At 45.5% G+C, this 21,929-nt stretch overlaps 1 protein-coding gene and 1 long non-coding RNA gene across 2 annotated transcripts in view; one reads left to right on the top strand and one right to left on the bottom strand.

Moving 5' to 3' along the window:
* LOC145536697 (uncharacterized) overlaps positions 1-10,150 on the top strand; it is a 25,491-nt gene extending 15,341 nt beyond the window's left edge. Inside the window, exons 2-4 of the long non-coding RNA XR_014075966.1 lie at positions 5,908-8,177; positions 9,037-9,142; positions 9,722-10,150. This is a non-coding gene — a long non-coding RNA (uncharacterized LOC145536697). The remainder of the gene's footprint in view (positions 1-5,907; positions 8,178-9,036; positions 9,143-9,721) is intronic.
* The window catches only part of LOC145536695 (glycine receptor subunit alpha-4), a 33,443-nt gene continuing 12,977 nt past the window's right edge, over positions 1,464-21,929 (bottom strand). Inside the window, exons 7-14 of the mRNA XM_081566366.1 lie at positions 21,774-21,841; positions 20,902-21,125; positions 20,696-20,778; positions 18,487-18,627; positions 15,352-15,566; positions 9,638-9,787; positions 3,087-3,615; positions 1,464-1,846 (exon numbers count right to left, since the gene is read on the bottom strand). Of these exons, the coding sequence (XP_081422492.1) occupies positions 3,325-3,615; positions 9,638-9,787; positions 15,352-15,566; positions 18,487-18,627; positions 20,696-20,778; positions 20,902-21,125; positions 21,774-21,841 (1,172 nt within the window). The 3' untranslated portion in view covers positions 1,464-1,846; positions 3,087-3,324. The remainder of the gene's footprint in view (positions 1,847-3,086; positions 3,616-9,637; positions 9,788-15,351; positions 15,567-18,486; positions 18,628-20,695; positions 20,779-20,901; positions 21,126-21,773; positions 21,842-21,929) is intronic.

A 21,929-nucleotide genomic window follows, 5' to 3' on the forward strand; every position in this document is an offset into this window, starting at 1 on the left:
GCAGGAAATGCAAATTCAATCCCTGGGTCAGGAAGATCCCCCTGGAGAAGGAAATGGCAACCCACTTCAATATTGTTGTCTGGGACATCCCATAGACAGAGGAGCGTGGTGGGCTACAGTTTATGGGGTCGCAAAGAGTTGGACACTACTTAGCAACTGAAACAACAACAGCAACCTTTCTTCCACATAGAAAATTTTAAACATATATATGACTGTGAAATTTGGAATAGCAAGAGGTCCTGCTTGCTAGTGGATGGAGGGGAAAGAGGCAGACAGACCACTGGCTTTTCAAAGAACAGACCAAACTGAAGAGACGATGAAGGTGCTGATAGCCTTAATAACAACAGGAAAAATAAAGCCCTTTTCTGGAAAAATATACATATAAAATATTTAACTGACTTTAAATATTAACAATGAATTAATGAAAACACAAAACACTTTATTTATGTAGGAAGTTTGTTCCCCTTTAGAAAATATGCTGTTTTAAAACTAAAGATTATTTCATACATGATCCAGGCAGAAAGTAGTGTGAATCTCTAGCAGTGAGTATTGTAAGAATGAGGGTAGATAGAAGTGACCTCCAAATGAGTCTCATTATTGTCTCCTGCCAGTTCACTGTATGAAGGGTCAAAGTTCAAGAATTCTACGATTGAATGGATTGCTAGGTGTCAGACCCAGTGAGACCCAGCACACCCCCTCGCCCCCATATTTGTGTGGGAAGGGTGAGGAAAATGAAAGCCATTTGCACCTGATTCTGACACCCTGTGTCTCCCTTCTCCACTTGCCGGCTCCGATTGGGAGGGACAGTACCTTCCACCTGGCATTGCCTCTGAGCAGCTTTGTGAGCTCCTTTGGGCTATTATGTTGGTTGGTACTTTGGCTTCTTTGGCTCCCAGCACCAGCTGATGCCCTGAGCTGAGTCCCAGTTGGGCAGGCTCTATTGCTCAGTGCTGTAGCTGTCTCCAGGGCATTGTTCTTGAGACTTCCAACAGGGCAGATTTGTGCAGTTGGCCCATCTGGACAAGATCTATAACAAGTAGAGCTCTGTGCAATAGGCTCATCTCCATAGTCCACCCCCCACTACCCCCGCCTTCGGGCTGCAGCAGCCTGACACCCCAGCCTGACCATGGAGAGTATCAAAGAGATACTCTCTGCTCCTTTCAAAGGGGTATTGCTTGTGGCCTCTCATTGATTGGCACTACCTGGGCAGAAACGGGAAAACAGGGATTCTCTGCCCCCTCAATTTAATTTCCTTTCTTATGCCAGTCCTTTAGTTTGGAATCGCCTTGGCTATCATAATTAATATTTTCAATAAGATTAATTTCTGGTCCAGCTACCCTAGTCAGCCCAGAATGCTCGCCACAAAGCCAAGAGACAAGAGGAGTATCTCCACGAAGAGCAAAGGGCAGACAAGCTCAACAGGGAAAAGGGGAAAAGAAAGCTGAGCTCTTAGTTTGTCTGTAGGATCTGCTTTGGTCATTGGATTTATTGACTTTCAATTTTGAACACCTGTTTTTGAGGAAGAGCGAAAAGGAGGGAGCGAAGGGGAGGGAGGAAGATATGGGGCGGGGAGAGACAGAGAGAGAGAGAGATAATTAATTATTCTAGATCCAGAGAAAAAGACAACATGTTTAAGAGATCGTTTGATCACTTCTGTCGTCCAGCTGTTTAGCTCTGCACTTTAATCTTCTCTTTTACAGTTCTTCCCAGTTGGATCATTTCAAAGGACTCAGAGTACCAGGCCCATGCTTCCCCGTGTCCCAGTGTCAGGCCTGAGATGAGCCCTTCCACACTCTCTCTATTCTGATATTTTTTGGCAGCTTCAACTGACTGCTCCACCTCCTCACTGTAGAAAGAGAAGGGAAATGAGAAGGATTAAGAAATACGTCCAAATTATGGTTTTCTAACTTTGACAACTCCATCCTGAGCTTGGCCAAGTCAATGTTTGTCCAGGATAGGGATCCTCTATATACGTAGTTCCTTCCCAGGAGCCTCGTGGGCCACTTTATCCTGGGTAAGATTGCATGGCATTATTATTTGCTCACTAAAAGGAGGTGAAGGAGCAAGTTGGAAATGAGAGGTCCTGGGAAATAAAGAGACTTTAGAGAAAAGAAGAAACAAAAGTGCAGGCAACAGAAGACTGTCTGAGGATAGTTTTTGTATTCTAATCCTCCTAGACCCTACCACCTTAGGCTCACTTTTCTTGAAAGCTTTATAGCATCATCAAGTAGTTTTCTTAAAGACTAAGCATCTTTCTCTTTTTACACTCCACAGCAGTCAAACATACCCTGCCATGATGCTAGCTAGTTAAGGAATACAATGAATATTTCTGAGATCAGGAAATTTGGGTAGATCTGGAAAGGTGGTCTTTCTGAGAGTCCAAGATTCTTGACCCCATTTTAACAGTGTTGAGGTTCCAAGGAAACTTGAAAACCTCTCTGTTGGGTTGTATGCTGCTGCTGCTGCTGCTAAGTCGCTTCAGTCGTGTCTCACTCTGTGCGACCGCACAGACAGCAGCCCACCAGGCTCCCCCGTCCCTGGGGTTCTCCAGGCAAGAACACTGGAGTGGGTTGCCATTTCCTTCTCCAATGCATGAAAGTAAAAAGTGAAAGTGAAGTCACTCAATCGTGTCCGACTCTTCGCGAACCCATGGACTGCAGCCTACCAGCCTCCTCTGTCCATGGGATTTTTCCAGGCAAGAGTACTGGAGTGGGGTGCCATTGCCTTCTCCAGTTGGGTTGTATAGCAATGCCCTACCCCAGTATAGCTGATGACTGTTCCAACCTGGCTGAGTGGTAGGGAATCTGTCCCCTTGCCTTCCTCCCAGGGTCAAGGAAACCTGACTAAGTTACACAGGGCAGCACTTGTGGATGGGAAATATTCCTGTTTGATCCATGGTAGGAGGGACGGAGGGCATGGTAAAGGTCAGACTCTGGGTAGGAGGTGGCAGGGCAAAGATTGGTGCAGGTTAAGATGACAAATGCCAGAATCTAGTAGCAGTGTTCTGAATATCCTCTACCAGAGAACTGAAAAACAGAAGCTCCAGTCAGGGTTATCCTGGCCACAAGAACATAGCCAAACCTTACTTTCATGAGAAATGGGATAGTATGGAGAAAATCAGGAGGAAGATAGGTGAGCCATCTTTCTAAGTACAGCCACCATTGGCACCATGCATTGTAGCTCCACATAGCTTTGGGATTGGCGGTTGAAGTTCTGAGTGGGAGATCAGGAAGGAGCTGTCCAAGCCCTTGATAGAATCTACTGGAGAGGGAAAGCCCACAAGGAGAAAGCAGCAAGCCAACAACTGGACTCCTAAGCTCTTATTCACAGTGCCTGGTGGATATCTTCTGACCGTAGCACTTTGTAGACAACCCAGTAGAAGATGTTGAAGATGAGGAAAGTGAAAGGGAAGACAGCTCGGGAAATGGTGTCAATCCTCTTGGCCTGGTCCACGTAGAGTTTTCGCATGGTTTCTCCTTCCCTTAGAAGTGGGGCTGGAGGTTGGGGGCTATAAATGCCAGAACCTTCCATTGGACCTCCATCCCTTGCCTGCAGGCAGTGGCCCAGGCCATAGCCACGGAAATAAAAGCGACTTTCACGGATGATATCTTCCTCCTGGAATTGCATGGAAGAAAAGGCAGAATTTGAGGTCACAATTCTAAAGTAGAAGAATAGAGACCACACCACACAAGTATATCAGACGATGCTATGCAGACAGGGTAGGTGCATGCTTTTTTATGGTCACAAAACTACTCACGAGATAGATGTATGCTAAGCAGCTATGCATGGTACGTATGGTATGTGTTTATGATTCCATTTGCAGATAAGCCTTGAGCTGCCTTTTTTTTTGAGTTGCCTTTTTAAAATGCATAACATCATTTAGAGCCATCTAAAACCTAGGGAAGTGCCAACTCGTTGTGAGAGGCACATCTCAATGTCAAGTTATCTCTGACTGGTAATAAACAGAATAAACAGAACAATGAAACCTTTAGAAAGCACAGCTGAGATAGTTAGACTTGGAAACTTGACTTTAATGACTTCCAAAAGCTGCAGAATTATTTCTCCTTGTACATAGTATCTTTAAAAAAAATGTTTATCTCTGAAAATTCCAAAAGTTTTAAATAACCTAGTGGGTTATCAGAATTAGGGTAAAGCTGATTACGCTCTTGCAGATGTGTGTGCTTCTAGGGTAACATTTATTACCCAATACACATTCCATTCATGTACAGTACATGAATTCTGATGAACACAATAACACTGAAGAGGTAAATTTTATCTAAGCATTAAGTAATGTAGCAGACTACACAAAGTTCATTTGTCCAATAAAAATGACAACTGACAACCTTAAGTAGCTACAACACAGTTGGGAGTCAGGAGGTAAGGCCAGAAAGATAGGTGGATAGAGACCTAGAGGGAGAGGGAGAAAGAGAGGAAAAAGAAGAGAGAGAGAGAACCAAAGCCCCCGAGTGATCAATAGAACTTTACTCGTGTAAGAGTCTTTCAGGGCCTAACTCAGAGCCTATTTATTGTTGGGTTCTATACAACCACAACCTGCCCCATTTTGTCTCCTTCTAAAGGACACACTGCCATCACAAGTGGTGGTTCACAACCTGGAAATTAGACATAGGACAGGTAAGTATATACCACAACCTAGGAATACTTCATTCAAAGATGGTTATAATTTTTTAAAGTATCAGTGTTTATAGCAGTAAAAGCTTCACATAACCTCTTGTGGGATGGTACCAACTATCTTCTCAGTTTGCCCAGAACTGAGGTCTTCCTGATACTTAGGACTTTCAGTACTAAACAGAATAAGGCACATGTATATACTGAATGGATGTGACAGATACACATAAAATGTAGATAAAGTAGATTTTATATATGCTATGCAGTTAGAAGGACATCATAGGGTCTTTATCATGGGACCTCTATAATTATAGTAACTCATTTAAAAGTGGCTTCATCAATGAGATGTTGGTGTGGTTGGTCCCATTAATCCTTGGTTATGATAGCACTAGAAGGCCTAGCCTGTCACTGGGCATCAGAGGTGGACAAGCTCAGGTCAGAGATTTGTCAACAGATCCTATCTCTTTCTCTGCCTGCCGCAGGCTCATATGTGGGAAAGGACATCAGTCTGGCTCAACGCTGTGCCCCAGTGCCTAGCACAGTGCTGCCATCTGATAGGCACCCAGTAGATATTAGTTGAATGAATGAATGGACTGATGAGCCCCATGCAGAATACAGGACAGGGAATGGCTTTGTTCTCATGAAGCCAACATCCTCTCAGGATCTCAAACTGAAGAGTCTACTCAGAAGAGAATCTTAGCTACAGAGTGCCTGGCAGAAAAAGACGATTGCTTTTTGCCCTACCCCTGCACAATGGCCTGAGGCCCTTTAGAAAGAATGGCATCATTGGCATAGGGAAAGGTCTGTCTAAGTCTGCCCACCAGAGAGCCTTGCTACCCAATCCTTGATTTTGCCAGCCTCTGTGAAGAGAATTGTACATGTGTGCGTGCATGTTAAGTCAGTTCTGTCATTCCTGACTCTTTGCAACCCTATGGACTACAGCCCACCAGGCTCCTCTGACCCTGGGATTCTCTAGGCAAGAATACTGGAGTGGGTAGCCATTCCCTTCTCCGGGGGATCTTCTCCACCCAGGGCTTGAACCCACGTCTCCTGTGACTACTGCATAGCAGGTGGATTCTTTACCCCTGAGCCATTAGGGAAGCCCTATACATGCATAGGCCAGAGGCAATTCACCCTTGTGGTGGTGCTTTGACCCTGAGTTGTCATGATGGGGAGACCTCAGCTCTTTCGTCTAAGTTCTTTATACAACCTGTCACCATAGGCCTTGGCTCACCTCACCTGTATTCTGTAGTTCATTTTCACACTGTTTCTTCATGACAGGTTGTGCTGGATCCATTTTACGGATGAAGAACCAGAGGTAAACAAAATATTTCCCAAGTAAGTGAAAAACGTCCCTTGGACTGCAAGGAGATCAAACCAGTCAATCCTAAAGGAAATCAGTCCTGAATATTCATTGGAAGGACTGATGCTGAAGCTGAAACTCCAATACTTTGGCCACCTGATGCAACGAACTGACTCCTTGGAAAAGACCCTCATGCTGGGAAAGATTGAAGGCAGGAGGAGAAGGGGACAACAGAGGATGAGATGGTTGGATGGCATCACCGACTCGATGGACATGAGTTTGAGTAAGCTTCAGGAGTTGGTGATGGACAGGGAAGCCTGGTGTGCTGCAGTCCATGGGATCGCAAAGAGTCAGACATGACTGGGCGACTGAACTGAAGTGAAAAATGAGGGAGTAAATAAAATGAAGTTTTCTTTTGCTTTCCAGTTCAGAGTCCCTCAGACTCCTGGTTCCCCATTGCTCATCCTAATCCCTATAGGTCTCCAGCTAGAGGATACAAGCATGGAATATATTTGTTTGCAAAAAGCTCTGAAAGAGAAAGTTGAATCCAACTTTTGCTATTTCTGTTTCTATAGATCTAATTATTTTCCCTTTTCTCCAATCACAGTACATTTAAAGAGAATTATTTGGAACTATTTTTCAAGCTGGAAAAAGCTATTTCCCACAGGAGAGAAAAAAAAATGGCCAATAGTATAAGTCACCCTGGGCTCTTAAAAAAAAATTTTTTTAAACATATTGTACCACTTGTAGTTGGGGTAGCAAAGATGAGTGGACTAAAATTCAAGGGTGAGGGTCCTGAATTTGGGTACTGCTTATGTAGGCCAAATTCAGAGGTGTGTGTGTGTGTGTGTGTGTGTGTGTGTGTGTTTGTGTGTGTGTGTGTGTGTGTGTGTTGGGGAGGGACAATGGAGAGTTAAACTCCACTTTGTGGCTTTCATGCTTCCCAGGTGGCGCTAGTGGTAAAGAATCTGCCTCCCAGGGCAGGAGACACAAGAGACAGGTTTGGATCCCTGGGTCAGAAAGATCCCCCTGGAGAAGGAAACAGCAACCCACTCCAGTATTCTTGCCTGGGAAATCCCACGGGCAGAAGAGCCTGGCGGGCTACAGTCCATGGGGTCACAAAGAGTCGGACACGACTGAGTGCATTAAGCATACTTGTGGCTTACATGGCTGTTGAAATGGAGCATTTTTGTGGCAGATATCTATAGGGGAGGTGGGCTGGGGAACGAGAGAGGAAAGATATTCCAAAATCAAGTGGGGATGGGAATGTACAGTGTGGGAGATGAGGTGTGAAGATGGGAAGAATGGATCAATATTGAGTGATGTATATTGAAGTGAAGAGAGGCGATTGGAGAATGGGGAAGGGTCCTGGGAGATGGAAAGAGGCAAGCAGGCTTCTGGGACCAAGTTCCTGAGAGGACTGGGCAGTATTTTAAATTTCTTCCATTTCTCAAGTTATTCTGTTGATAATAGTAAGGCTTTTTCCTCTGTCCATCTTGAAAGAGAGCCCTTGCCAATAAGTCTGCAAAGATTGGTGGACTGGATTCTGTGGCTGCTGTGTCCAGAACCTAGTGCCAGGGCCTGTTGAGGTTATAAAAAATGAGAAACAGACCCTTCTGTGTGAGGCTTCTAGACTAGCTAGGAAGACAAAGCAGAAATGTCTAGGAAAAAATTAAGCTATCTTAGACTGTGACATGGAAGGAGACCACTACAAACAGGATGAAGTTTGGAGCTTGGTGAACAGCTGGCTGACTTCTAGAATACTCCTAACTTGCTCTTGGCTAAGGGATCCTTGAAAATTATATAGACTTTGTCTCTCCCTTAAGAGGGCTCCTCTCAGACTGAAAATCACTTCTCTACAATGACTGTAGGAAACTCAAAAAGGGACAGAACTAATGATACAGTTAATGGTTTTCAGGTTTTATCTACATTAATCAAAAGCCTGGGCCACTTTGAGGCAGGATCCAGGTGCTTAAGCAGGGCCCAGGCTGCTGTTACAACTATGTAATAATTGAGCACTGACTATGACAAGCTTCATTATGAGGTCAGGATCACCCTATATATGACCAGGAGGGGATAGGCTGTGGGCAGTTGGAGGGTGGAGAGGTGCAGGGAAGGAGGTGGGACAAGTGTCACCCTGGAGTAGCTCTACAGCAACTGCAGCAGTCTTCTGTTACCAGGACACCTGTAGAGGCAATTTAGCTGGAAAAGAACTTTGGAACGGGTTGGCAGCCTGTTCTTTTCCAAGGTAAGCATGGAGAAGGCACCAAGATTAAAACCCCTATAAAGATAAGATTTGGGTACCTGTGGGCAGGTTTGACACAGCTAAAGAGGTGGGAGCAGTTAACTTACAAAAGGGTGCATCTACTTTTCTTGCCCTTCTGCCAAGTCCATATGTTTTTCCCGAGCTTCTGCCTAGGATAGGGAAGGCTTTTAGGACTCTTGATTGGTCCTACTCAAGGAGGTGCAGTTGTGGATCACTCCACTAGAGGGCGTGTTTCCCAGGCCGCAACTCAAGGACTGAAGTCGCGGCGGCGGGGGGCGGGGTGGGAGGGCAGTGCGGGGAATTGATGAATTCCGACGAACCATTAGATGAGACAGGAACCCTGCCCTCAGCGGAAAGGGACCTTAGCAAGGAACATGAAATCCCGGAGGTAGCTTTTGAGATATTTTTAGTGCAGACATATGGTAAGGGTACTCCAGAAGCAGCTGAAATGGGAGGTGGGGCTGTTGGGAAGAGAGAAGAACTTTAGTGTTAGAGTGGCCCCAACAATGTAGAGGCAGTTTGCTTAGATAGATCATTATTTCCTTTCCCCACTCAGAGATCATATGTGCTTTAGTGCCTCCAGATTAGGCAGTAAACAGGGAGTTGGAGCTCAGGATAGGCCAGAAATCTGTGTGTCTGATGATTAAGTGACCCTTATGTAGCTCAGCAAAGGCTTTTAGTTTTGGTCATAATTGGGCACTTCCGTCTGTGACAGTGGCCCAGGCACTTCTGTTGTCATGACAATGTACCTAGCACCTGTTGTCCGGGCAATGGGGTGGGGAGGGGGAGGATGAACTGCCTCTGTTGTCATGAGGACAAGATCCCTACTCTGCTTCCCCAGGTGATGACAAACAAGAAGGAGAGAAAATAACAACTCATGCCTAACAAATCTGATGCACCCGATGGAGACCAAGGTGAAGAAATGAAAGAGCCAGAAGACGCAAATGGTAGTGTTTCAATTCCACCTTAGTTATGGGGACCCTTTTATAATGCTCCCCTAGAAAGGCACCAATGCCTGACTTGAATTCTTAACCACCAGTCAGTATATGACAACCTGGGGTACCTTCCTCTTGGGTGGGAGGAGAGTCAGGAGCAAACACTACTAATTCTCAAAGCAATCTCATGGTAAGTCAGTTGATAAGGTTCTAATATTGGCTAATATATTTGCAGTGCTTACTATGCAGGGGAATCTGCCCATGCTCTTAATTTACTCTGCTAGATTGCCCTATAGGAATGAATGTCCCATTGGGCAGATAAAGAAATGGAATCAAAAAGGCTAAAGTACTTAGCTTATTTGTGACCAGTCTGGGACTAGAATCCAGGGTTCCTGACTGCCTGTCTAGTCCTTGCAGTCTAGATTGAGTCTTGGTTTGTGGGAGGAGTAGTAGGAAGGAAGGAGTCCAAAGGAGAAAGGAAGTGGGCTCCTCCCTAGTTATGCTCACCATGCGGTGGCGCCTCTGGCTCCTTCGAAGTCGAATGAATTCCTTATGCTGACGAGAGACGAAATTGACAGCAGCGTACTCCAGCAGGGCAGCGAACACGAAGAGCAGGCACACGGCCATCCAGATGTCGATTGCCTTCACATAGGACACCTGCAACATCCATCAATGCAAGAGTCAACCTTCCTCGAGTTCTTTCATGGCCTCTTCAATGGATTACCAGCCTGCATCAACTGCCTGCTATTCTGCAGCTTTATCCTGGGTTTCTTCTCGTGTTTAAAGAAGCTTTCCTTGATATGTCCCATTATCTGAAGGCCTGTGTCAAAAAGATCGGACTACTCATCATGCTTCACCCCTCTGCCCTCTTCACCCTCCACTTCCATCTCCTTTTCCTCCCTGTACTTCTTTTCCTTCCTTTCTTTCTCCTTTTTGAACTTCTGCTTCTGCTTCTTATTATCCTTTTCATTCTTATCCTCTTCTGATTCTTTTCTTTGAATAAAAAGCAATGAGCATGAATGCTGGATTTCTCTGCCTTCTGTTCGCTCCTAGGGTAACACAGCTGTGGTGGTAATTGGGCAGGGTGTGTTATTCCCAAGTGAGACACATGAGGACATTCGAGGCCTAGAAGGGAAAAGTCTTAGCCAAGATTACCCAGTGAGAAGATGGCACTAGGGCTTAGGGATTCTGGGCATCAATTCAGCGATGCTGTGATTTACCTAGGTTGCAGTCTCAATACCAGACTATGACTTCCTTCCTTTCCTTCCTCCATGTCTATTCTTCCTTTGATCCTATGATTTTTCCCTGCCATTCTTTGCAAGAGACCCTGGTGAGGATTTGAAATGAGTGGAGAGCAGGGGCCTCATCTCTCACAATGAAGAGCAGAACAGGGTAGGGATCCCAATGGGGTGCACCATCCACCTCCTGCTATGGATGTTTCTGTCATTTCAAGGCAGTGCTGGCTTCTGCCTATCCAGTCCCTAGTGGTCTCCTCTACTACCTGCCTTGGTCGCTTTCAGGTACCATCAGCCCTCTGTATCCATGGGTTCTGCATTTGAGGATACAGAGGGCCAAACGTAAGGGACTTGAGCATCTGCTGATTTGGGTATCTGCAAGGAATCCTGGAAGCAATCCCCCAAGGGCACTTGAGAGATAACTACTTTTCTCTCTCATTTCCTTTGTGAAGATTAAATGCTCACTTCTCTCTCTCTCTCTCTCTTTTTTTTTTTTACCAGGCTTCTTTGTCCTTGGGATTCTCCAGGCAAGAATACTGGAGTGGGTTGCCATTTCCTTCTCCATCACTTCTCTTGAAACAGGGTTGTGGCTGGGTGGGACCAGAGGGGAGGGCAGAACTCAGGTTTATGAAGTCCTTCCACTTCCTCAATCAGATTACCTCCTTACAAAGTTTTGAGTGGCTAAGCTCACCTTATGGGGTTCCCCAGCAGGAGTAGGATTTATGACAGGCAACTTCTTTCACCAGCCTCTGCTATGTTGCACATTGAGGATGCTGCACACTCCAGGTAAGGAGCAGGTCTCACAAGAGAAACGTTCCACCTCAGTAGCTCTTAATCAGGGCTGACCCCCACACCCATTTCCACCCCCCCTCCCCCCGACCAGGGGCATTTTGAAATGTCTGGAGACATTTTTGGTGGCACAATTTTAGGGTGGTGCTGGCAACTGGCTTCTAGAGGCCAGGGATGCTGCTAATATCCTACAGTGCACAGGACACCACCCCTCCGCCCACCAACCTACACAACAAAGAAAAATGATCTCACCCAAAATGATGATAGTGCTAAGATGGAGAAACTCTGCTCTATTTCTTTTAGGGCAATTCTATTGAGATGACGTTGGTGGGTTGCTAGGCAACCCTGATTAAGCATCCCTTGGTGTTTCCATTTTGCCACCTACAAAGAGGGCCTCCTATTTCATTTACCATCTCCCAGTCCCACTGTGCCCCCAGGGATGTTAAGTAAGTGCTATGAAACTCCACAATGAGGTAATCACAGGGGAGGTCCACGAAGGACTTTGGACCATCAAAAGAAAAGGACACCTTAAGAAGCAGGAAGAAAGTCTTGTTAACAATGAGTGTCAACAATGCACCTTAAATATCTCTGGAAATCATCCACTCACTATCCTGGCTCATCTGAAGGATTGCAATAGCTTCCTAAACAATCTCCCTCCATCTCCACTGGCCACTTCCAATCTGTTCTTCAAACAACAGCCAGAACTTTGTTTTCAAAATATAAGTCTCATCATATCACTCCTCTGCTTACAACCCTTCAGTGGTTCTCCACTATCCTTCTGATACAGGCAGTGCATCTAGCCCCTGCCTACTTCTTCAGCTTCATCTTGTCCCTTGCAATCTGTGACCCTGCCATGCTGATCAATTTCAGTTATCTCCCAAGGGAATCATCTCTTTCTGTGTATCTCTCCTTCACCTTGATGATTTTTTACTTAAATGTCCACTGTAGTTACCATATCCTCTGAGAAGTCTTCCCTAATCATACAAGTCTGGGTTGATTGCCCCTACTGGATGTGCTCAGGTTACCTACACCTGAGCATCCATCAAATATACCTGGCTCTTTCCGTCACTAGATTGTAAGCTCTTCGGTGGCACGGACTATTTCTAGCATGTTTGCTGTTCTATCTCCAGTGCCTAACTAAGAGCCTGGCACATAGTAAGTATCTTTTGAATTAATGAACAGGTGGATGGTGTATTTGTCTCTGCTGGTTCTGTTTGCCCTCTTAGCCTTCTTTGTTACTACCTGCCCCAAGAGCTGTGGGCCATTTAGATGACAGGATTTTGAAAGAATTGGGTCCCTCCTCCTTGCTGCAACTTTAGGTCTAATCTGTCAGTCTCTAGTAGAAACTTCCATTTAACTCTTCCATTATACACTGAACCAACTGGAAGTTGTATAGATCAAGAGCCTGGCAAAAAGACAGTGATGGGTGCCTTTGGGAGCCCTACCCCTCATAAAGGCAAAGAAGGAGCAGCTTCCAGTAGCATGGGAAATGGCCATCCCAGTTGAGTTGCCTTACAAAGTGAACTTCTGCTGCTCTCATCCTGGACACTAGAATAGTATTGGGGGTGAGATTGCTGTTGCTTTCAAAAGCCCTTGATCTGGCCCCACATTTTTCCTTGGGGCTCCCATGAAATCTAATGTTACACAAACTCAAGAGTGAGCAGAAGCTCTCTGACTTAGTCCCTTGCTCTGTGGGGCTGGCCAATGAAACTTTGTAGTTCAAGGTCTATGCCTGCGTATTTTGCTGTTGGCCAATGAGGCCAAGAAAAGGTCATCAACATAGAGAACAGACTTATGGTTGCCAAAAGGGAGGTGGCGGGGTAGGGAAGGACTGGGAGTTTGGGATTAGTGGATACAAATGAGTATATATAGCATGGATAAACAACAAGATCCTACTGTATAGCACAGGGAACTATATTTAGTATCCTGTGATAAACCATAATGGAAAAGAATATAAAAAATGATGTCTATATATGTATAACCTAGTCACTTTGCTGTACAGTGGAGATTGGCACAACATTGTAAATCAACTACACTTCAATTATATATATATATATATATATATATATATATATAAAGAAAAGGTCATCAAAATCTGATGAGAAGGTACCAAATACCACAACCCCCCCCAAACCAAACCAAACAATCCTCCAATAAAATCCATTGTTTCTATATGAGAAAACAGAGTGATTCCTGGGAGCAGATGGATGGTGTTTGCTCACAGGAGGGGACTGGAGAAAGGAGTTCTCTCATCAAGAATAAGGCATAAACTGAAGCAACTCCCTGAGTTAGAGGAGAATCTCCTTGTATGGCAGCAGCAACAAACTAGGGCAGGGTTCTTAGGTCTGAACTACTTTTCTTCCTCTGGTCTTCATGCGAGGCCACTACCACAGCCTCACCTGGCCCTGTAGCCTTCACCTAAGCCCAGTCTGCCTCTCAGAGCCTCTTCAATATCCTGGGCATTTAGAAAACACATTTACAGGCCTACCTCAGAGATGTTGTGGGTTTGATTCCAGATCACTACAATAAAGCAAATCGCACAAATCTTTTGGTTTCCCAGTGCATGTAAAAGTTACATTTACAATACACTGTAGTCTAGTAAGTGTGCAATAGCATTATGTCTAAAAAAACTATATGTATACCTTAATTTAAAATACTTTATTGCTAAAAAGATGCTAACCATCATCTGACAACTCAGGGTTGCCACAAACCTTCGATTTGTGGGGGGGAAAAAGCAGATCTGCAAAGCACAATAAAATGAAGTGCAATAAAATGAGGTATGCTTGTATAGGAAATTATCTCTGACAACTTTCCCTGTGACATGATGTTAATCTAAGCTTTGTCACTGTCTGTCCCTAGAGGAACTTAGGACCATCTCAAAGGTTTCCTGGTGATTCAAAAATAATTGAGAGTACTACCAGCTGCTTTCGGCCTAGGTCCACTACCCAGTCCTTTCCACCTAGACCCCTAATAATTATAACAATAGCTAACATTTATTGAGTGGTTATTATGTGCCAAACACCATTCTCTGTATTAATACATTATCATATATTTCTTGCAATAACCCTATGGAAGAGGTAATATTCCCATGTTACATGTGAGGAGACTGAGAAGGAATTTACCTGAGATCACCATTAGTAAATGATGAGGCTGGGACTTCAATCAAAATCTACCTGTCTTGAAAAAAAAAAACTACCTCTCTCTAATCTCCTACTCTTAACAACTATTGCCCCCACCACCCCAGTATATAGGAAATTTGTAAATTCAGTCTGAGTGTACAGATTACCCCCTGTTTAAGTCCCCAGTAAAAGTCTTCTTAGGAATAAACACTGGGAGATATGAGATCACAGGGCCTGGTTTCTAACAAAACTGAGCAAGAGGGACTATATTCACTATAACAGCCATAAAAAACTGTGTTGTTTTTGCTTTCCATTATTTCTCCATGGCATAGTACAGTGCCTGGTACACAGCATGTGCTCAATAAATATTTACTGAATGAATGAATTAGCTTGCTCCCTGATCGTCTCAGAGCCTTGCTGACTTTAAGGACATTGAGGTGATGACCTCTAAATTCCGTACATGAAGACATGAGGCAGGGAAAACCTGGGTCCAGTCCCATCAGCACAAATCTCTCTGTGTAATCAAAATATCACCTGGCCCTAGAAAATCTGAGTCCACTGACTTTAATTGCTATTTGCTCCCTCAAAGTTTTCTCACCCCCAAAGAAGGGACATCATCTCTAGAGCTCTTTATGATAGTATCTGATTTCTAACATAGCGAGAAACAGGACATCAGTTTAAAATCCTTGTATTTCTTTGATTGTTCCTTGTGAAGCATGACCTTGAGAAAGTCATTCTATCTCTCTGGGCTGTAATGCCCTCATCTGTGCCATGAGGCAATGGGGCTTTCTACTTGCTGAGGGTCTTTTGATCTTGGACATGCTAGTATTTCCTGATGAAAGTCAAAGTCAGCACTGTCTACTCATTCCCTAGCCAGACATCTGCAACCCCAGTCTCCACACTGTTTGCAATGTTATTAGCAGTGTGTTCCAGGCGACGAGAACGCAGGACACCTGCTCTTGCTTGATGGCTCTTCTCTACTTTAAAACCAAGGAAAATAGTCAGTGGGAGGGAATGCGGGAATGAATGGGAAATGGGGAGCTCTGTGGCAAGCAAGGTCCCTGGCATGTCTCTTCACCTTAGGCAAAGAGGCCCGGGAGCCAGAGCTCTGAGTTGTCATGGTGAGCACAGTGGTGATGCCTAGGCCCACTCGGGCAGGGGCAGCATCCATGTTGATCCAGAAGGAGACCCAGGACAGGATGACGATGAGTAGGCTGGGGATATACATCTGAATCAGATAGTAGCCCATCTGTCGTTCCAGGTGAAACTTTACCTCGATGCAGGTGAATTTCCCTGCAAGGAAAGAGGTGAGGTGTCAGGCCGCAGGTCCCCAGCCAGCAGCTGAAACTGAGAGGCAGGAGTAGGGCAGCCCTATCTCTGCGGGCCAGCCTCTGGGCACCTAAGCTGGGTTAAGAATTGAGCCTTTCAAAATGGTCCCAGGGAGTACCAGATGTATGTTTTGATGAAGCTCTCAGAGTAGCCAACAGGGACCTGACCTCTTGCTCCAAGCACTTTAGTTGCCAGCAGAAGGCCTTCCCCATGACAGTACTGAAAGAGGATTAAGAGCGGGAGGACTCCACAGCCAGGCTGTATGGGTTTGACTCCTGAAGCTTCCGCTCACTAACTGTGTGACCTCAGGTGAAACACTGAAGCTTTTAAAGCTTCAGTTTCCTTGTCTATAAACTAGAATAACAACAATATCCATTCTGTCACTAGACAATTGTAGGAATTAAGTTAGATGATGCATTTGAGGTGTTGAACACTTAGGCAGCTGGTACTAGTCTCATGATTAACAAAGCGATGAGCCTAGACTCCACCCCAATCTCAGCATCCTCGCTGGTGTGTGCTGGGACCCCTGAAGCTCTCCAGCAATGATTCACTGAGATAAACACTGCCTGTGTCTTAAGCAAGTAGGAAGAGCTGGATAACAAATATCTGGAAACGATGTCCAACAGAGACCAGCTCTGGATGGTGGGCAGCGAGTTCCCAGACAGCATTGGGCAGCAGTGTTCTACTCCACCAACAAAAAGTATGTTGGCCCTGGGCACGTGTACCAGTGCTCTCCTCCTCTGCCAGTCACCTTCACTTTACCCTGCTTCCCACACCCCAAGGCTAAGAAAACACTAGCTCAGAGCTTCCCCTGGCAGTAGATGCTTAGGATAACCAAGGCAAAAGGCAGAGGATGCGTATACTATTCTTTTATTGTGGCCTAGGCTTGCTCTTAGCAGGCCTGTCTGATTCCTCGAGGTTAGGGATTTCATCAATGACTGACTAAGACTTTGTCATGGATGTGATGCTGTGATCTCCTACTGTTGCCTGAGTCCACCTCACTTCACCCCACCCAAGGCTTCTAGCCATGAAGTGTTTTTGGTATCCATATTTTCTTTCCTTTTTTTTTTTTCTTTTTGATGATAGTGGTTTTGTTTTCCACGACAAAATTAACACTTGTTTAGCATAGAAAAAATGTGAGAGGTAGAGAAGGAATAATAATATTCATAAACTGACATTTATCAAGCCCCTACTAAGTGCCCTGATTTTATATAGTTTATCTCATTGAAACCCCATAGCAACCCTTTGAGGCAGGTAAAATTATTTCCCATTTTACAGGTAGGGATACTGAGGCTCAAAGAGATTAAGCTATGTTTCTTGAGGGTTCCCAACTAGTAAATAGTGTGGCCAGAATTCAAGCTCAGCTCTATCTGATTCCAAAGTTCTTGCTCTTATCACACTGCTTCAGAAACACTTGGTGCTATTTCCTTCCAGGATTTTTAAACAAATGCTTTCGGTTTGTTTCTTTCACCACAATAGAATCATTCTGTGTATACAACTTCGAATCTTAACCTTTTCCACTTGTATTTTCCAATGTTGATATAAGCGCCTTGCAAGCATCCTTTTAAACCTCTGGATAATATCCCAGCAAGCAGATGTGCTATGTAATTTATTTAACTTCTGCCCTATCGGTAGATATTAACAGCAGTTCTGAGTTTTGCTAGTATAAACAGTGACCCAGGAGCCCTTTTGGGGTCTAAAGTCAATATGATATTTTGGAATATTTCCTTAAAATAAATTTCAAGGAGTGGAATTCCTGAATCAACAGGTAGGGAAAAAATTTAGGTTCCAGACTAAAGTTTCTTAGTGTGCCCCTGGACCACCTGCATCAGAATCCTCAAGATTTGTGTTCAAATGCAGATTTCTGGGCATCACTCCAAGCACATGTAACCAGAATCTCTGAGAGGTATAACCCAGGAATCAATAGTATAACAGGCTCCCCAGGGAAATATGATGCATACCAAAGTGTGAAAACCATCAGTCTATATACAAATTGCCAGTTTTTTTTTCTTGAAAAAGTTTACACCAATTTCCACTCCCACCAGCATTTTCTAAATTCAATGGCTCATTCCTCTCCCCAACTACCTGCACCCCCACATGGCTCATTCCTCTCCCCAACTACCTGCACCCCCACATACACAAACACACATATTCATAGGCTTGCACCCAAAGCATATGAGCACACCATTGGAGGAACCCAGGATCTCCCTTCTTCAGCTTGTGGCCCCTATCTCAGTGTCATAGCTCTTCACAACAGCCAAATGGTCAGTGGAAATGAGGAACCTGCAGCGATTAGGGAAGCTGCAAAAGGAAGGTGCTCAAGCTGGAAAAGCAGCCGCTCTTCATTTCCCGATCCAGTTTTCACACCTGGGAAACCAAGTCAGTTCATGAGACTTGGGCACTGGAGACAGTGGCAGGGGGTGTGGACGGTGAGCCAGTTGGTGCCCTGAATTCTGTTCTCTCCTGGTTCGATGTAGTCATTGAATACTCCCAGATGTAGGAATTCCTCACTTTCCACATGAAGTTGGCCCCAGGACAGGTGGAACACTCCTGCCACTCACTGACACAGGCCCATTTGTTCTGCAGCATGTGATAGGGACAAGAATATGGGCTTTGGTGGTAGAACATGGGCTTTGAATTTGAAGTCAGTCATTTACTAACTGTGGGACTTGGATAACTGATTCAATTTCTTAAAACCTCAGTTTTTTTCTTTCTGAGAAATGGGGCTGATCACCGCTACTGTAATGAGGTAAGCCATATGAGAAACTTAGCATGCCATTGGGCACAGATTGGACCTTCAATAGAAGCCAGCTGCCTTGCCCCTTTCCCTCCTATCTGGAGGCCCTCGTGCAGGCCACAGCCAGTAAGATACTAGGTTTTTTACCTGTGTTGTAGTGCTTGGTACAGTAGCCTAGATCCTTCTCATCCCGCAAGATAAACTGAGGCAGAGTCAACCCCTCGGCCACTTGGACAGCAGGAGCGTCTTCCAGCCACTCAAACACGAGGTCATTCATGGTGTAGCCAACTGAAAGTGAAAGAGATGGCAGAGGGCTGCAGAGTGTGCGTGTTGGTTGGGGATAGGGAGAGGGTTAGAACTGGCAGGAAAGAACAGATGAGGAATAAGGCCTGGGTTTCAGGAGTTTCATGCTCATCTGGGAAAGAAAAACCGTTCTGAAGAGGGTACTTGATCAATTGCTTCATGTGCCCAGCCTAAGTGGGTAAATCAGAAAGATTTCAGATTCCTCTCCTACCTAGTTCTCAAGCATTAGAAAGTCCCAAAGAGAAATTATTCTGGCAGACCTAGGAAGCATGTCAAAAGGCTTGGAAAGATGTCAAGGAACCCAGCTGGGAACCTCCTGCCCCATCTCAAACCCAGGGGAGTAAGCATGTGTACTGACCATATACATTGAGCTGAGCCAGCCTTGGAGCTGGGGCTTCTGCCACCTCACTCCAGGGAGGAGAGAGCTATTTATACCCTGCCAGCCATGCATGGGCCAATGTGCATACCACAGACTCCTAGCCAGGGCCCTGAACTGGGGCAAACTGAGAGCTAACATCAAAAGTGCCAAGTTGCTCACGGAGGGCTAGAAGTTCGTGAAGGCTCTTGCCACATAGATGACTATATTCACACGTTGGGTAGAAATGGGAGCAGAAACACCAAGGGTCACAGATGTCCAGTGGAGGGCCTTGGCCCAGAGTAGCTTTGTGACTTTAGGCAAGTCACTTCCCCTTCTCTAAAATGCTCCACTTACATTTCAGAGGAGGTAATGAGGACTTGGACGTGAAGGTGGTTTATGAACTCTAAAAAGCGGGCCACATAGGACAAATTCTATCTATCACTATTATTATATGTTAGAAACAGACTGACAAGACTTTTCTAAGGATCAAATGCATAACTCCTGATCTCGCAGTCTCACTTGCCCAGGAGATGGCAAAGAAATGGACATGGGCGATGTCCAGCCTTGTCAACCTTTAGCTTCTCTGCACTTGGGACAGCCCCTGCAGGCTGTAGCCCCATGCCCTTGGTAGCTCTTGGCTGACCTTGGTGCCCTGGGCACTGTCCTATGCCTAGAACTGTCCTCTCTCACCTCTCTACAAAAGTAATCTGTACACACTACTATATGTAAAATAGATAAACAACAAGGGCCTACTGGATAGCACAGGGAAATATATTCAATATCTTTTAATAACCTATCACGGAAAAGAATCTGGAAAATAATACATATATAATGGAATCACTTTGCTGTACACCTGAAACTAACACAACATTGTAAATCAACTATATGCTGTGCTGTGCTTAGTTGCTCAATTGTGTCCGACTCTCTGCAACCCCATGGACTATAGCCTACCAGGCTGCTCTGTCCATTCTCCAGGCAAGTATACTAGAGTGGATTGCCATGTCCTCCGCCAGGGGATCTTCCCAACCCAGGGATCAAACTCAGGTCTCCTGCATTGCAGGTGGATTGTTTGTCTGAGCCACCAGGAAAGCCCAAGAATACTGGAGTCGGTAGCCTATCCCATCTCCAGGGGATCTTCCCGACCCAGGAATTGAATCGGGGTCTCTTGCATTGCAGGCGGGCTGTTTACCAGCTGAGCTACCAGGGAAGTCCAAATCAAGTATACTTCAATAAAAAATAATTGCCTATGTTCACAGAAAATCAGGATTCAAAGACTGCCACATCCCTGCCAACTCTGTATTTGTATAGGCATCTTGAATATGTTAACTCAAAGGAAGTAAAGGTAAAATTACTGCAGGCACTGTGAGAGGGAACGTATCTCTGGACACAGGAGGTACTCCTCAAATGGCCCTCTGCATCCAGCCCAAGCACACTGGTATATAAGGTTGGCACCTTTCCATCCTCTGGCCCTGTAGGGCAGCCAGACCTGCAAATAGCGAGGAAATGGAAAAGCACATTGGACTGGGTGTTCAGGAGCTCTGGCTTCTAATATTACCCAGGCCAATAGCTGATTGTGTATGCTTGGGGAAGTCCATCCCCACTCTGGGCTGCCCTTCTCCTGTCTGGAATATCACAGAATGGGGTTGACTAGTTGGTATCTCAGGCATCACTCTGTGACTTTCTAGGGACACTTACAGCTCTCCAGCTGCATCGTGCAGGTCTGGATGTCCATGGGGAAGTTCTTGAGGTCCATCGGGCAGGACAAAATGAGAGTCAGCCTGGCAGGGACAGGAAGAAAGAAGCCAGGCTGGCTGAGTGGGGTTCAGCACAGCACAGGGACCTTCCCCCCCGCCAGCCTCTGCCCCTTGCCCCGAGTTCTCCTGGCCATCTACCAGCTGCACCTGATGCTGTAGAGCACGTTTCCATTCTTGAAGATGCGCAGCAACTTGTTGTCCGTGGTCACTTCGTGGAAATTGGCCCCTTTCTCATTGGCAAAGAACAGGTCTGGCTTCCAGATCGAGTCCAGCATGGAGGGATCAAGGTCCAGCGAGTCGTCGGGATATTCTCGGTAGGCCAGGCGTGGGTCGTTCCACTGCTGTCGCAAGAAGACATTCACCCGGTAGTCCTGGGAGGAGGCAGAGATGGGCCCATTAGAGGCAGTGTTATTGCAGGGACTAGCAAGCCTACCCTAGGAGGGCCACGAGGAGGAAAATGCTGGGAACACATCTCAGGGGCAGTGGGCATTTTCCACTGGAGAAGGAGCCTGCCTTGGGCTGATATGGCAAAGATGGGAAGGGAAAAGACATTTATTAAGCTCTTACTACGTGCCTGAGTCTTTGCTAAGTGCTTTCTTCATATGCGTCATCTTATTTAAATCTCACCTCAACCCTGAGAGGAGAGTGCTGTTATGATTCCCATTTTACAGATGAGGAAACTGAGACAAAGAGAGGATTAAGTAAATCTGCCTAAAGTCATACGACTATTAGGTGGTAGAGTCTGAGATTGAATGCAGATTTTTCTGATTTAAAAGCCTGTGCTAGTCATCAACCTATCTTCCAAACTCGACCATCTGCTGCTTAGGCTAGTCTGCCTTTAGCCACAAAAACCCTGGGCTGGGGAAAGATAAACTCCTAGTGACCACCTTTGGACATCCCATGGCTTTAGCCATGACCCTGAAACAGGGAGAGGATGTCAGAGGAAAGACTGGCTTGCTATCTGGTGGGCTTCTCCCATTCACACTAGAGAGGAAGTGGGGGACACGGAGATGCTTTACCATGGTAGTCTCGGTGACGGAGCCAAAACTATTGATGAAGATGTTGCAGGTCACATTCACAGGTGGGCCTAAGGGTAGCAAAGCACAGCCATATTGGTAGAGCATTCCAGGAATCTGGGAGAAGATTTCAAGACCGCCTCTCCGAGCTGGAGGCCA

This window comes from Giraffa tippelskirchi, chromosome X (genome assembly GCF_054371585.1).
Source record: "Giraffa tippelskirchi isolate mGirTip1 chromosome X, T2T-mGirTip1v1.2.pri, whole genome shotgun sequence".
NCBI lineage: Eukaryota > Metazoa > Chordata > Mammalia > Artiodactyla > Giraffidae > Giraffa > Giraffa tippelskirchi.